Genomic DNA, 16817 nt, shown 5'->3' with positions numbered 1-16817 from the left:
AGCAGACAAAGGCACACTCTATAGCGGGGGGACGCAAAGAGCATGAGAGCCAGTGTAGTCAGGATGCAGAAAATGATGGGCTGAGGTAGAGATGAGACGGGCCAGACCACACAGGGACTTGTGGGACCCACTACAGATTTCCATCTTTGTCTCAAGAGTAACGCAACTCTTTAGAACAGTTCTAAGCAGCGGGGTGACATGACTTTAAATGATCACTTTGGGTCTGAGTGGAGAACGTACTTGGAAGGGGCCAGAGTTGACGTGGGGAGAGCTGTTATTAGGTGATTGCAGTAGCCAAGGCAAGTGACGGTGGAGAGGAGTGGCTGGAACACAGACGTTCTAGGACCTGAACTTGACATGTGTAAAGCACAGACTGATATGGAGGGAAGGAGAAGGTGCCGTCAAGGATGACCCCTAGGTGGGTGGGTGCACTTGGGTCAATGGTGGAGCCACTCCTCTACAGCTGGGGGGAAAGGAATGGGGAGGGGGGCTCAGGCATGGGGGGACGGGCAGAATCATGAGTTTGGGCTTAGACTGTATCTGAGGTGCTTTCAAGACATTCAGGTGCAGACGTTGAGTAGGCGACAGGACAGATGGATCTGGAAGCTCAGAGGAGAGTGTGGACAGGAAATACAGATATAAGCCGTGGGTACAGAGGTGGTGACGCCTTGGGAATGAATGAGATTTTCTGGGAAAGAGGTAAAAGATGAGAGGAGAAACAGGGGAGGTGTGCACCCTGAGGAACTTGGTGGGAAACCAGGAAAATGTGGTGGGATGGAACCCAGAGAAAAGAGTGCTCCAAGAGGGAGAGGGTGGCCAACAGGTCAGTGCTCAGGGAGCCCCACATGGTGAGGACTAAATGGAGTTGCTGTCACAGGTAACCACAGACCTGTAGGAACAGAATGCAGAGCAGCCAGCCAAGCAGTGAATGGCAGAGACACTGAGAGCTGACAATTCCGTCAAGAAGTTTGGCTGCGAGCCCTCAAAACTACTACTCTGAGGAAATCTTTAGATCTTGAACTGAAACTATCCCCTGAAGTCACCTTTGAATCAACTAACAGTTTAGCCTAATTAGAAAAGAATGTCTGCATTAAGCACTATATTCTTTTAAAGAATTATCTGTATGTGATCAAACTGACAACAGCAACTCAAAAGGATAGATGAGAAGCTCAGAGGGACAGTGAGTTTGTGTTAATGATGGTAAAATCATTTGGAAAAGGTTGTTGAGAAAGGTGGCACAACTTGAAGAACATAACCAATGTCACTGAATCGTACATGTAGAAATTATTGAAATGGTGTATGTTTTGTTGTGTATATTTTCACTAAAAGAAGAAATAAAATTTTTTTTAAAAAACATTCAAAAAAAGAAAGGAAGTTTGGCTGAAAACTCCTCTCTTTCTGAGACTCCACCAGTGAGATGACCTAGACGGTATCACACAGAACAAGTGTTCAACGCTAACTGCCTCTAATCTTTGGAACTTAGCTGAGGATAAACAGATAAATTGAGAAACCAGTCAACCCATATTTGTATAGTTGGGGCCTCAAGTTGCCAGTTGCTGTCAAGACGATCCAAATCATGGTGACCCCATGTATGTCCGAGTAGAACCGTGCTCCCAAGGGATGATTTTTCGGATCACCAGACCTTTCTTCTGGGGAGCCCCTGGGTAGACTTGAACCTCCAACCTTTCAGTTAGCAGCCAAGCACTTCATTGTTTGTGCCACCTAGGGCAAGTTTCTACTGACTATCCTCTCTGATTTTCCCTGAGGGGTTCTACTCCTTAGAGCAGCTTTAAAAGTCAATCTCTAAAGTCCGCTCAAGCTCCTATTGGCTCATCTCCCTCTGGGGATGTGATGTCCTTCCTACCAAAGTCAAACCATGTGTCTGTCCTTTGGAATCCACCTACAACCAGGAATATCTGTCCAGACAACGTGGAACTAACTCCAGTCTTAAGGGCTGAAGCCTGCTTTCTTTTAGTGTCTGACAGGAGATCTCACGTGCTTGTTTAATGTCACTCTTTCCATGACTGCTTGCAGCTCCCATGAACCTACGGCTACGCTGTAACAGACAAGGATCTCTAGCTGATCCATCTTGCAGCTGGTGGCTGACTGCTCCTAGTGGGTAATGGCGGACTTGGAGGCTGCCTTCTGGCCCACCGCTGCTGTCACCTGTCACATTAATGTCTCAGAGCTTGAAAAAGACCTTCCTCTGCACCCCGGCCCATCTGCCACCAAGTCATTATTCCTTGGCATTCCTTCCCTAAGTGGGGTCCCCGTGGATTTGTTGGCTGGTGAGGGTCTACTACAATCTGTTCACTTGCTTGATGATCCTGTCTGGGCTCCGTATCCAAAGAACATGAGGAACTGAGAGTGGGGAACATGGGGGATGGGCCAGGTATGAGATGAAGCAGATCCTGCCTGAGAAGGTGGCAAAGGTGGAATGGGCTAGATCCAGGTGGTTCCTGACTTGGGCCAATGGGCTCGTTGGCCTCTTCCTGAGAAAACTGGTGAAACACCCACAGGAAAAGCATCCCTGAGAAGTGTGCAGGTTTGAAACATCAGTCATCTGGCAGAAGGAGACAACTTGGCTGGACTTTAGGAAACACAGGGAAGATTTTCTGAGAATCGCCATGGTCTCAGGGTGACTGTGTTTCTGGGATAGCTCTTGTGAAGTCCAATTAGGGGCCTTCCTGAAGATGGCATGGCCTGAGGATTCATGGCTGAAGGCTAAGGCTGGCCTCTGTCTACATCAGCAGCTATTAACTCACAGGCCTTTGGATGGGGGCCTGTCAAGAAAGGACTTTGGCAGGGTTCCTCTGCCAAGATCACTTGGTGGCCTCCAAACTTCGGATGTCCTGAGGGATCTAAGGGGGCAGGCAGCTTGTCATGAGATTACAACACGAAGAAACTGGGCATGAGTTCAAGCCATCCTCACCCTGGACAGACTGCAGCTGCCTTCATGCCCCTATTTTTAGCCTTGTGGGAATATCTGGCATGTCTGTGTGTCCAGAAGAAACGCTCTCCTCCGCTCCTCTGGCCTGGTGAGCAGGAGGCTGGTAGCCGATTCCCTCAAGCCCCCTCACCCATCCCCCATTTCATCAGCCTCAGGTGTGACTGGGTCTGCAAAGGGGCTCAGGTGTTCCTTGGGCTCTGAGAGCCCACGGAGGTTGGAGCAGGCTCCCCACGCAGCTGCTGGAGAGCATCTACTGCAAAGAGAAGCCCTGCTAAAGAAAACCGAGGCAGGCAGGCAATCCAGGTCACCTACCTTTGATTCCTTTTTCTTGATTTTCTGAGGTAGACATGGTCTCTGGAGAAAGACAATCTGCTTGGTGGTTACGTTCCCCTCCCTGTAACACACAGAGAGCTGAGAATGAGTTTCCTTCTGCCTGGAGAAACCCAAAACCTGAAACAGATGGTGCAATCCCTAACTTCACTCAGGCAGACAAGCCACAGAAAGGAAAGCCTCCGCCGAATCCTGAGAGGTTAGAAATCAAGAAGCCCACTCTCCCCACTCTCCCACCCCCAGGTTAGCCACCCTTGCTTCCAGGGAGCTGTCTCAGGGGCTCAAGCAAAGCTCTTTGGGTGTTCCTGCAAAGTCAGTTTCACAGCGGGAGGCTCCCGCCTCCTGATGTGAAGTAACAGCCTAGCATCTTGGCCAAATGATGACAAACTGGCTTCTTCAGTGAATCTCAATGGGGCGGGAGGCCTCTTCCCAATCTGTCTCTGGTAATGATGCCACAGAGGGACCTGGTTGGCCCGGGATGGCCGGCTAGATGAGGACCTGGGCAGTGAGCTCAGTGGATCAGCCATTTCAGGATAGTGGGCAGAGGGGTTGCTTCACACAGGGTCTTGGCCATACAGGGTCTTGCCGTGTGGTGAGACAGTGCGGCTCCTGCAGGTACAGTGATAATTACTCCTGCACGGGGCGGCAGGCAGGGCCCTCAGCTCTGCTTTGAATTAACAAATGGGGTGAGAGACTGCTCTTTCTTCCCAGGAAGATAGAAAGACAGGATTCCATGGAGCTGCCTTTAAAGATGATAGAAATAATGCAAGAGAGATAGCTGTCTTCTCATGCTCCCACCCTTCTGCTGACTTTCTTTACATCTCTATTTTGCAAATGTCTTCTCTGCTAAGGCAACACGTTACTGCATCCATTTAGGGGTCTGAGAGGGAACAGAGGGAGAGAACACTTACTCAGCACCTATTTTGTGTGAGGCACTGAGCTGGGTGACTTCACAACTAAGGGTTCACTTAACTAGTTGCCCTGGAGTCAACTCCGACTCATGGAGACCCCATGAGTGTCACAGTAGAACTGTGCTCCGTAGGGTTTTCAATAGCCATTTTTGCAGAAGTAGGCTGCTAGGCCTTTTTTCTGAGGCACCTGTGGGTGGACTCCAGCCTCCAACCTTTTAGTTAACAGTCGAACACATGAACCATTTGTTACCACCCAGGGACTCTCAAGAATAGACAGCAAACCCAAAATACAGATGGAAGACCTTTTGGGGTTGGTGTGACTGGGACAAACACCTGACTTCAAGGGATAGAAGGGAGAGTGGAGGATGGACAAATGGCAGTGAACCAGAAATTGTAAGGAATGCCACAAGCAAAGGCTGAGACCCCAGGTCTTCATATCTCCTCTGTGGGGCCACTAACCAGTACCACGATCTAGGGCAAGTCCCTAACCTCCCTGCCACACTTTCTTCAGCTGTAAAATGGGTTTAATAAAAAATACCACCTCATAGGATTTTTTTCCTTTTTGAGTACTAAATAAAATTATATATAAATTGCCTACCTAGCTCGGCACAGGGCACATAGCAGGTGCATCTGAGGGCTCTAGGCCGTCTCCGCCCAGGTGGTACCCTGGGACATGCAGGACAGGAATGCTCCACTGGCCAAGGCTCCTTATGGGGAAAGAGGGGCGCAGGAGAGACCCTGGGTGGGGGGTGGTGAAGAAGCTGAAATCTTAGCTCTGCCACTAACCGTATCAGCCTCCAAGGACTAGAAGAATTAAGCACGTAAAGCGCTTATTAAGAACAGCATCTAGCACAGAATCAGCGCTCAGTAATTAACCTTACCCCCACTATTGTTACCTGGTCGTCTTGATGACGGGAGTAGGTAGCACACAGGTGAGCTGCCAGCCATAGGCAGCCAATGAGTTCAGCAGTGGCACGTAGTCTGTTTGCACCTCGACGCCCTGGGGAGAAAGACCACGTTAGGGTCTCACGACGACTTCCATGTGACTGAGAGGGGACATTCAATCCACCAACTCAACAAAGCAGAGAGGAGGCGGGGATGCCCTACAGCTCGTAGGCCCCCACTCCGATGCTCGCCGAAGGATCTTTCAAGAGTTTGGAGCAAACAACCAACATGGGATTTCTTTCCAGCCTGGCTCAGTCTGTGTAGTTGGCAAGGAACTAGAGCCAAAGGATTAATCCATTAATTTTGTTTTATCCTTGTCTGGACAAAAAGCCTCCTGTGAGTTTCACTGAAGAAGCACAATAGCCTCACCTCACAGATGCATTCAGGGCATACGATGACACACACTGCTTGGGGTGATCTGGGGTGTGGTGGGGGTTAAATTACACCTCACAAATGATCAGGTCACCTGCATCCAGCCACAGTGGCACACACACACATGCATGTGCATACGTGAACGCAACACAGAGGGATTTTGCCTGTTACGTACCCTGCCTCACAGGGATAGATAAATGCTACCCACCTTGTACTTCAAATCAGGAATGGGGGTGGAGGGCGGTCAAACCTTTCAATTTAGAGACTCAGTCCAACTCCTGCAGGAAGACAACCCTAACGTGTGGCCAGTGCCTTTGGTCCCATACTTAGGCATTCTCACTACGACAGGCTTTGCTTCTTCCTCTAAGCTCCTCGCTAAAACTGAAAGTGCAGCCCCTGCCCCTGCCCTGGGTGGACACTGAATGCACCATTGCTGTTAGGTTGGCTTCAGAAAATCCCAAACATGTGTCCAGATTCCTTCCAACCTATGCAGCCATGTGGATTCATTCATCTGGTATTTGTGAGTGGTGGTGGGTACAGAGGTGAACCCAGGCATGGTGCTGCCTGCTGGAGTTCACAGTCCAGCAGAGGCAACAAAACAGACATGCAAATAACCAAAATGCAAAATGGCAGGGTCATAAGGCCCTGCATGTCAGAAGAGAGGGGGATCCTAGCCACAGTCAAGGTGGGCTTTGTGGGGCTCAAGGATGACAGGAAACTGACAAGTGGTGTTGGGGAAGGGGCATTCCAGGGGGAGATTGCCAGCATGTGTAAACTGGAAGATAAAGTTGGGAGGCAGGGCCTAGAGTGCTGAGGAGGGTGGGCTTAACTCAGGAGTGCTCTGTTCAATGGGGATGGTCCACAGTGTGGGCTGCGCAGGTGGAGGCCTTTTGGAAACAGAACCAGTTCACTTGGCTGCCCTGGGCTAGAGGGCAGGAAGAAGGATGAGGGAACAACCAGCCCCGCCTCTTTAAAGAGCTTTTAAAGCTTCTAAAACTGGGCACCAGTCCCAGTGCAGCTACCAAGTCACTTGAGCCCCTGGCAATTAATTTACCCTTCATGAACCTCAGTTTCTTCAACTATATAAAAATATATATTGGCCCATATCAGTGGTCCTCAAAGTGTGGCCTCTGGGCCAGTATCATCAGTATCACCAGGATACTTGTGAGAAATGCATACTCTCAGACCCCGCCCAGACCTGCTGAATCAGAAGCTCTGGGAGTGGGCCCAGGAATCAGTGTTTGAACAGCCCTCGCACTAGTTCTGACGCGGCTAAGTTTGAGAACCACTGCCTACGTCGTCTCTTAGGTCCCTTTCGACGAAAGAAAAGAATCTACAGTTCTGTGGCCAGAATGTACCTGCTGTTCCCTGCAGTCTAACCTTTCCCATCACTCTCCATCTGAGGAAAAAAAATTGGGGGAAGAAGAGAAAGCAAGGGAAGGAGAAAAGGAGCAGGGAGGGAAGGGGAGGGAGGAGAAGGGAGAGGGACAAGTATAATCAATTTACAGGAGGCAGACAGGAGAGGCCCTCAATATGGCTCCTTCCCTGGAAGCCCCGCCCAGGCCAGCAGAGGACCAGCAACCCCCACCTTCCCGACCAGAGTGTGGCCAGCGTCCCCACTGTGGGCATTGCCCCCTATGCCCCTCTTGCTGAAGGAAGGGTTGTGTCACTGCATTTCTGGATCAGCCTGCCGCCATCCCTTCACTACCGGTTTAGAGAAAGGAGGGGAAAAAAAAAATTAAAATCTACCCTCTCTAGCTTTGCAAGGTTATGATTACTTGGGCCTATCAAGAATAACCTCCCCACTTTATCAAGCACTGTGACAAACCCGCCACAATCAGACGGTAGCCATGGCAACCAGGACAAGCTTTGACACCTCACAAAGCCCTGACTGGCAGAATGGAGTCCTTTTATTGGTGACTGTGCCTCAGCCAGGTTTTCTCCTTTCTCCACCAGCACCCAGAGCGGCAAGACAATGAAGGACCCCTGCTGAAGCCTGACCCGCCTGCTCAGACAGCCTCTGCTGGCGGGCAGCTTCTATCTTGCTCTATTTTATTTCATTTTGCCACTATCTTAAAGAGAAAGACAGCAGGATTTCTCCCAAACATTTTTTCCCTTCGAGGTAGGGGATGTCAGCTGGAGGGTACAGAATGATAAAGCCAAAAGGGAAAGGAAAAGCACAACAAAACAAATACAACCCTGCCTGAGAGAGCTGAGAGTTCCATCTCAAGTATTAATTTCTGGCCATCACATGGTGAACTGGAAAGTAAATATAAGGAGAAAGGGGTGAGGTGTGACACTCCACCAGATCCTCTGACTCCAACTATTTGAGCTGGTCTTGGTTTAATTAATGTTAAATGTGGTTTTCCATTTTACAAATGCATATTACAAACAGAGTAAGAAGATGGCATTTCTAAAACACAATTGAGCTCCACATAGTGAGTGGAAGGCTTTTAAGTCCATTAGCTAAGACAGGTGGTAGGAAACATACCCGGATGGAAGGGTCTCTTTGATCTGCTTTTTGTGACACTCCAGTGAGGAGAGAAGAAAGCACAAACAGCACTCAAAAGCCAGCCTGCTTATCAAAAACGAAAAGACATTTCTTTCTGTGAGTAGGAGCAAAAAATTTAATTAACTCTCCACTCTCCTGTGGTGGATACGTAATCTCTGATCACACCTGGAGTGTTAAAAAAAATGCAGTACGTCCTGTGGTTTTTCAACTTGTATAAAAGGAATTCATTTGTATTTATAGTTCTTTTTTTCCCTTTGTCGCCTATAATTTCTTCAGTGATCGCAAATCAACTAAAGAAACAGACATCCAACACAACCTTCCTTTACCCTCCAATAATTATGACCACAGAATGTAGAGTTTACTAAGAAACACATTTTTCTTCTGATCATTTTTTTAAGATCCTCTGTTCAGGGAAATAACGAGGAGGTCCACTGACAAAGTTTCTATCCTGAATGTCAGTTTGCTCCTCCTTTTTCCCCTGCTTCAATCTGTGGAAGTAACAGCATTTTAAAAGAGAATACTCCGCTCCTTATACGTGACCGTAAATGAAGAGTAACAGGGACTCAAACTCCCATCTCTGAAAGGTGTGCAGGAACCGCTCAGGGATGGTCACCATACCTGAAAACAGTGACTCTTTTCCTGACATCCACAAGGTGAACCCTTGTCTTTCACCAAGAATGCATGTAAGAAAAAAACCCTGCAAAAATCACTTCTGTGTCATTCATAAAATTGCTACCAAAACAATAACACCCAACACTTAACTAAAACCCAAAACCCAGTGCCGACAACACCAACACTTACTAGCAGAGTAAATTTATACTATTATTACTTTACGCATCAATTTTAGATATTATCTATTGATTTCACACCATGGGAAATGAAGGCTTAGCACTGCTGAACACATCTCTCACTTCCTCTTTCTTTGTGCTTCAAAGTTATATTTTAATTTTGGCTAAATCAAAAGTCAGTTTTGGGATTATTATAACTTCACAAACATTGCTCAATGCTGGGTGAAGTGATGCACTGTAATCAACCTTCATTTTTATATAACCCTTTGTTTTGCCTGGAGTTAATCGTTACCTCAATTTTTTTTCATCTGCCTGGTTGTCCATGAACCCATCGCTAATTTATCCTACATGTTCCAATATATTTATTACATGCCATTAATAAACTTTCCATGTGCCTAGTTCCATTTTTTCTCTTGAAGACATCATTTCTGGAGCCCTTTGTCCCTTGCATCTGGCTGCTTTCCATGCCTGAGGGCTCTTTTCCACTACTGTCCTACGCAGGCAGTTTTTAGTTTCTGGGTTTCCTCCTAATTTTGCTAGAGCACACTCTCTAGTGGCTCCCTAGGAAACAACGCCCTGAAGGTTATTTAAATCCCTGCATTCCTAAAAATGTCTTTATCTTTACCCTTACCCAACAGTTTGGGTACAGAATTCTGGGATGAAATTAATTTCTCCACCTAAATTTTGAAAGTATTGCTCCACTAGCTTCTAGATGTCAGCATTGCTCTTGAGATATCCACTGTGATTATTGATTTTCGGGTGTAAGCCACTGTGTCTCTTTGGAACTTTTTAGGGTTCCCCCCCCTCCCGGATTTCCAGAGTTTCTCAACAATGTGTCTTGGTGTGGGTCTTTTTCAATCAAAGGCCTTGCAATCTGAGGATTCTTGTGTTCTTACATTTTTTTTTTCCTTTGTAAGTCCCCATCTTCTTTCTTTCTGGAACTATTAGTCCAAATGTGGGATTGATCTTTACTGTATTACCTTTTTTTCTTCTAATTCCTTCCTCTGTCTTTTCATTTTATCTTCTGAAAAATTTGTCTTCTAATTTTTTTACATTTTAAACTTTTCTGTCACTTGATTTTTAAGATCCAAAAGCTTTTATTTTTTTACCTTTTGATTATTTCTTTATCACATTCTAATTTTGTTTCATGTGTACACATATTTTATCTCTTTAGGCATTTTTTCTGATCCCTGCATTGTCTCTATAGTCACTAGGACGCATGAGCTAGAGATGGTTAGCCACCAGGGTGCATGAGGTGGAGATGGGTAGAGATCGTAACACACCAGATAAGGACTTCAAACCACCCCCCTGGCTTTAGCTCCGCAGTTCACCTCCCCTCATCCCTTGGTGATTTGTGCTTTGAAGACCAGAGATTTTCTTGAGTCCTGAAAGAGAAGGTGATTCCTCTGATCCATAACCCCTTAAGTGTCCTGGCTGCAGCTTTCTCCATCTTGCTAAATCACTTACCACTCCTCTAGCTACTTTGCATCTTCTAAAAATTTGTTGAAATCACTCATCTTCTACTTTCTCTTCTCTCAGTCTTTTTGTTCTTATAGGTAGGTATCTATCTATCTAATCCATCATCTATCCACCTATCTTGCCTTTAGTATCATTTCATTGGGCTTTTCATAAGAGAAAAGAAATAGTTGCCTATGTCCAATCCCCCAAGTTTAAAACAATTTTATTATTTTAATTTTTAAAAGACCCACTGGAAGCTCTTTCTTACTAACTTAGCATCCAGAAGCCATAAAGTAAAAATAAATTTGATTACATGAAAAATCCTTCTGCATGACAAAGGACAAATTACACCAAGTCAAACGACAAATGAGAAAATTTGTGCAATTCACATTACAGACAAAAAAGTTCCTAGAAATTTATAAAAAAAAAAAAAAAAAACCAATAATCCAAATTTTAAAATAGATAAGGATATGAAAAGAGGTCACAGAAAAGGAAATTCAAACAGCCGTTAAGCACAAGAAAAAGCGCTGGATCTCAGTCATAATTAGAGAAATGCAAATTGAAACTAGTCTGAGGTACCATTTTCCTCCTACTAGATTGGCAAAAATCCAGAAGTTTGACAGCCCACTTTGTTGACCAGGCTGTGGGGAAGCAAACATTCTCAGACATCACTAGCAAGAGGGCAAACTAACTGGTTCAACCTTCACGGAGAACAATTTGACAATATCTTTCAAAATTACAAATATATTTACCCTCTGACCCAACAATCTCACTTCTGGGAATTTATCCTACATATAAAAGAATGACAAATGTACAAAGTTGATTACTAGAGACCTGTTAACACTGGAAATCACCCAAGTGCCCGTCAATGCCAGGCTTGTTAAACTATGTTTTATCCAAACAGTGGCCTGAGGCACTGAGTAATGGCTGCTCATGTGTTGAACCTGGGCATATACAATAAGGAAGGGCAATGAGAGGGAATGGGTTCCATTCTGGGCATGTTGAGTTTCAGGAACATGTGGAAACATCCGGAAGGCAGCTAGGTGAAATGGCCTGTGGTAGGCAGTATAACGGCTCCCCAAGATGTTCACATGCTAATCCCCGGAACCTGTACGCATGTTACTTTCCATGGTAAAAGGGACTTTGCAGAGTGACTGAGGATCTTGAGGTGGGGAGAATATCCTGGATTATCTGATGTAATCACAAGGGTCCTTATAAGAGAGAGGCAGGGAGTGATCAGAGTCAGAGAGGGAGATGGGATGATGAATATAGAGGCCAGAGTGATGGGGCCACAAACCAAGGCATATAGGCAGCCTCTAGAATCTGGACAGAAAGGCAAGGAACCGATTCTCCCCTAGAGTTTCCAGATGAATGGAACAGTATTGACACCTTGATTTTAGCCCCTTAAGAGCCTTTTTGAACACCTGACCTCAGGAGCTGTAAAATAATAAATCAGTGTTGTTTTAATAGATAATAACAAATCTGTCACAGCAGCATTAGGAAAGGAATACACAGCCCAACACCAGGTAAAAGTCTGGATAGAGATAAGGACTTGGAGGTGGCCAACATGTGGCAGATGAAAACTCAAGGGGTGGGGATGCCTGAGGACTGCATTCCCTGGTGTGGAAGTAAGCAGAAGATGAACGAAAAGCACTGACTGAACTGGAAGAAATTAGCCCCTGAGGAGCCCACGATGGGAAAGAGGTTTAAAAAGGGAGTTATCAACCCCATCGAATGTCTCAGGACAAGCAACACAGGATTGGAAAACCAGCTCTGCAGTTGACTGTGAAGGCTCGAGCAACTACGAGTAGGGACACTTCAGGAGGAAAGTGGCATACAGCAGGAGGGTGAGGCAGGGCTGGGTGGTGAGGAAGAGGCATGTAAACATCTTCTCAGAAAGCTGGGGTTTGCCCTGACTTTCCTCAGGCTCAGCACAGACCCTGGCACAGGGGCATATGGGGCAGGTGAGGGTCATGCTCTCACACAAGGATGGGACATGGGGGGTCCAAAAGCAGGACCTGGCGAGTGCCAAGCTGGAAAGAAGAAACATTTCACCTCCATCAAATGGAAGGTGGACGTTGTAACATTGAGGCAGTCTTGCAGAAAACCCAGTAAGTCCTTCAGTGTGTTAAAGGGGATGGGTATACTCAGCCCCACTGCTCATTCATGAATCTCCACATTCAGTCAGCCTGGGTCTGTGCTGGATCCTGGGGAAGCAAAGTTGTGTGAGCCACTTCTCCTGCCCCAGGAGACGGTAGCCTGGGCTGTGGGGAGAACAAGAACACCCCAGCAGAGGGAAACACCACAGAGGTGTGGTGGGAGGTAGGACAGAGGACAGCACACCTTGCCCCTGCATCTCTCTGAGGAAAGGGCAAGTCCCTCTGAGGCCAACGGTCCTTCCTCCCTCTCCTCACCCCCCCACCCCTTCCACAGGACCACCAACTGCCTTCTAAAAGCCACGGAGGGAGGGGCAGGCAGAGCCTGGCGGCTGGAGATGTTGTTTTCCTCTTTGTTTTACACACAATGCCCCAGAAAAACATTTTGCTGATATGTAATTAGGCCAACAGAATAGAGCCTAAGAAAGCAGTCAGTCTCATTTTAGACAACTTTGGCTCTCATAATGTTCAAAGAGAATAATAAGTTAAAAATAAATAAATAAAACGCTTAGTTCTTAGAAGTAGAAAAAAGGGCAGATGGAAATCCATGTAGTGTGGAGACTTCAGTGCCAAGACTCTTCACCCACTCCTGCTGGCTAATTTGCATCTTTGCCTAATATTTTTCTACCACGCAGGAAAGGCAACAAACCCTGTAGCCCTTTGTAAGCACAATAATAGTTGTAATTTGAGGTATTTAAAATGGCCCCAGTTACTACCCTTCCTGTATCCAGATACCTTTACAACATGACTTTGCAGCTCCTCCCATGAAGAGGTAGAGTCTATTTCTCCACCCCTTGACTCCAGGTTGGTCTTGTGACTTGCTTTGACCCACAGAGTATGACCAAAGTGACACTATGGGAATTATGGGAGTTCTGAACCTAGGCCTCAAGGGGCTTTGCTGCTTCTGCTTGCTCTCCTGGAGCCCTGGTTGCCCCAAGAGAACAAGCCCAGGCGAGCCTGCCCGACGATGAGAGACATGTGGCCCAGCCAGCTAGCAGACATGTGAGGGATATCATCTTGGACCAGCCCTTGCCCATCGATGACTGCAGATGGATGAATGGGCCCAGCTAGGTTATTCGAGCCTAGCCCAGACCACTGGGCTCCCCAGCTAACCACTGGACTCATGAGCCACAATCAAGTGTTGTTATTTTAATTCACTGAGCCTTGGGGTGCTTTACTACACAGCAGAAGCCAATTGATACAGTTTTATTATCCTAAAAAACAAAAACCAAACCAGTTGCCGTCAAGTTGATACCAACTCACGGTGACCCCATGTGTGTCAGAGTAAAACCGCACTCCATAGGGTTTTCCATAGGGTTTTCCATGGCTGATTTTTCGAAGCAGATCACCAGGACTTCCTTCTGGGGTGGGCTCAACCTGCCAACCTTTCAGGACATGTTAGCTTTGGTGGTCGGATGCAAACCATGTGCGCCACCCAGGGACCTTATTATCTTAAGAAGAGCTAAAAACCCAGACAAATCTCTAGGAGGAAAACAAGTGAAAGTCACCTTGTCTGATTTGAGAGACACAGAACAATGCAATAGGTACTATCGAATGGGACTCAGTGTTACTAATTTTCACCACACTCCAGGCTGGCACACCTAGCCCTCATTTCCACCATGCCAGTCACACTGTGACCTCACATTACAACTGCAGCCCTGAAGTCTAATTTATGGTAACCTACCATGAGGTCCAGCACTGCCACCAGCATACCCTGGGAGCTAGAGATAAAACCCACACTGGGAAACAATGTCCTAGCCCGAGACACTGTCCTGGCTTCTCCTAAAGTACCACGCCAAGCTGGCAGGAAAACTAAACCTGTACATGCCAAGATAACGGTCTCCTGGATTCAAGGATGAGCTGGGTGATTTGGGTCTGCTACGTTTGGTTTCTCTGAAGTCATACAAGCAGAAGGCGAAAGGGGCTGTGGGATGGAGAGGCAGGAGAGGGCAGGCTGTACTTGTTATCAGAGCTGCTTGTCACAGGTACCTGCACAGGCAGGAGGACACGCCAGGTGTGTTAATGAAGGGCTCCCAGATTACCGGGAGATAATGAGGCCTAACACTTCCAGGGCCGAGTGGGCAGCAGCTGGGGTCGTCTCTGACCCTTAGGTTCTGACGCTGCGGTCCTGAGTGCAGACAGTTAAGCTGTTCCATCCTGTCGGTTGTTCTGCAGAAGCCCGCATACTGCCACGGCACCAGGTCCACACTCTCCAGAAGCTGACATTTCACACACATACTGCATGCATCAGGTGGCCAGGAGGCCTCGCTGGCAGACTTGGAAACAGCTTTGTTTGATAACAATTAAACAAGAAACATTTTCCCCATCCAGGGACTTTTTTTTTTTTTTTTTTTGGGACTTGCCAAGTCCCTCCCACTTGCCTTGATGAGTGAGAGGAAATTAGACTTTCTTGGGATACATGGATATTGCAACTTTATCGCTCTCTCTCTCGGCAATTTAGGGTAGATCAAGGATCATGTTTTTAACCTTTTTTTTCTTGTCTTTCACCTCATCTACTACCTAAAAAAGGGAGAGAGGATTTAAAAAGAGCCTGCCTACAGCATATAACTAAAAGATATCTGGTGTGGGAAGCAGAGGAGGGAGCCAGTTAGCCAGCTAAAATTGTAGAACTTAAAACAAAGTCAAAGTTATTGCCCTTCTCTGTTCCTGACAGCTTACTAATAATCATAAAATGCTGTCCCAGAGGAAGACATCTCTGAACCAAAGTTGGTTCAAAATGTTAACAGAGAAGAAAATGGAAGTTAAAAGAGTTACTCTACTGTCGATAGGCAAACTCACAACAGACCAAACCCAAAAAACCAAACCTGTTGCCGTCGAGTTGATTCCAACTCATAGTGACCTGCCCCATAGGGTTTCCAAGGAGTGGCTGATGGATTTGAACTACGGACCTTTTGGTTAGCAGTTGAGCTCTTAACCACTGTGCCACCAGGGCTCCAACAACAGACAGAGCCACATAAAGCGCCCACGTGCTGGGCAGTAGCAGCCTCGCATTCACTCCGAAAGGAAAGTGGGTGAAATGGAAGTGCCGTGGAAAGCTGAACACAAAGATTTCCTCTCCCTGACTTTCTCTACCTGGTAAATTCAAGGTGTCATGTTCCCACTTAGGTGCCGGGGCAATCACATTTGGTCAATATTATGGTAACCAAATTGTCAATGTCTTATTGCTATGGTTACCGTGATTCTAACTCAACCGGCTCTCCTCCTCCAAGCCTCTACCTCAGGCCAAATTATGTTGTACTGATCCCACAGCGGAGCCCTGGTGGCACAGTGGTTAAGAGCTACAGCTGCTAACCAAAAGGTCGGCAGTTCGAATCCACCAGCCGCTCCTTGGAAACCCTATGGGGCAGTTCTACTCTGTCTTATAGGGTCGCTGTGAGTGAGTTGGAATCGATTTGAGGGGAACGGAGGTTAGGGTGGGGTGGGGAGGGGAGGATCCCACAGCAAGTCCTTTGAGGACAATGCTTCTGGTAAATGAACTTCTCATGGGGCTTCTGTTCTTCATCATACTGATCACTACTCGGCATTTATTAGTTTTTGTGTTTATTGCTATCTCCTCCACTAGAATTCAATCTCCATCAAGGCAGGGAGTTTACCTTGTTCCTGATGAACCATGAGCTCCTAGGGAAGCATCTAGCACATAGGAAGTGCTCAACAAATAGCTTCTGAGTGAGTGAATGAAGTTACCTGTCCTAGCATTTTCAGCATAGGCTCTGCCACTGCTGTTTTGTATTCTCAAAATCGCATCAATATGGGTGCAAATCACATCTAACATTAAAGAGACATGAGTTTACCATTAACAATGTGAGTTAATCTGCCAGGATGCTCCGATACCATCCTTCTGGGCATTCTGTATGTGGAAGTTAGAATTATATTATGTACGAAAATTAAATGCACAGTCATCCTGGTCACTAAGCACTAAGGCCATTGGGCAGCTGAGGAGACAAAGACTGTCTGGTAAATTATTAAACGGGCTACACACAAATTCTTCTCCTCCCTGCTTTCTGTGCCGTTACAGTGTGTGCTGCAGATCCTGCTATCAGGAGGTAGTATCTACTCTCTACCCCTTGACTCTGAGATTGGTTGTGTGACTTTCTCTGACCAAAGGGACACTAGCAAATGTGATGCAAACCAAGGTGTGAAAAAAGTTGTCATGCTGGGTCCTGCCCTATTGCTGCTCTAAGGAACCAGGCAACCACCTCTGAAAAGCCCAGGCTAGCCTGCTGAATGTTGAGATCCATGAGGCCCTGCTACCCCAGCTGATAGCCAGCCAACCTCCAGATATGTGAGCGAGGCCATCATGGATCATCTAGCTGTCAGCTGATGCATGAGAGAGTCCAGCAGATATCAGCAGAGCAGCCCCACTAGAAGAACTGC

At 46.7% G+C, this 16817-nt stretch overlaps 1 protein-coding gene across 4 annotated transcripts in view; it reads right to left on the bottom strand.

The window, feature by feature from the left end:
- Nucleotides 1-16817, bottom strand: part of RFTN1 (raftlin, lipid raft linker 1) — a 238266-nt gene that overhangs the window by 10797 nt on the left and 210652 nt on the right. For all 4 annotated transcript variants that reach the window (XM_049870669.1, XM_049870671.1, XM_049870670.1 and 1 more), the window contains 2 exons: nucleotides 5088-5191; nucleotides 3263-3344 (listed from right to left, as the gene is read on the bottom strand). In XM_049870669.1, coding sequence (XP_049726626.1) covers nucleotides 3263-3344; nucleotides 5088-5191 — 186 coding nt within the window. The remainder of the gene's footprint in view (nucleotides 1-3262; nucleotides 3345-5087; nucleotides 5192-16817) is intronic.

This window comes from Elephas maximus, chromosome 27 (genome assembly GCF_024166365.1).
Source record: "Elephas maximus indicus isolate mEleMax1 chromosome 27, mEleMax1 primary haplotype, whole genome shotgun sequence".
NCBI lineage: Eukaryota > Metazoa > Chordata > Mammalia > Proboscidea > Elephantidae > Elephas > Elephas maximus.
Note: the sequence above shows the minus strand (reverse complement) of the source record. Positions and strands in the feature narration are given on the sequence as shown.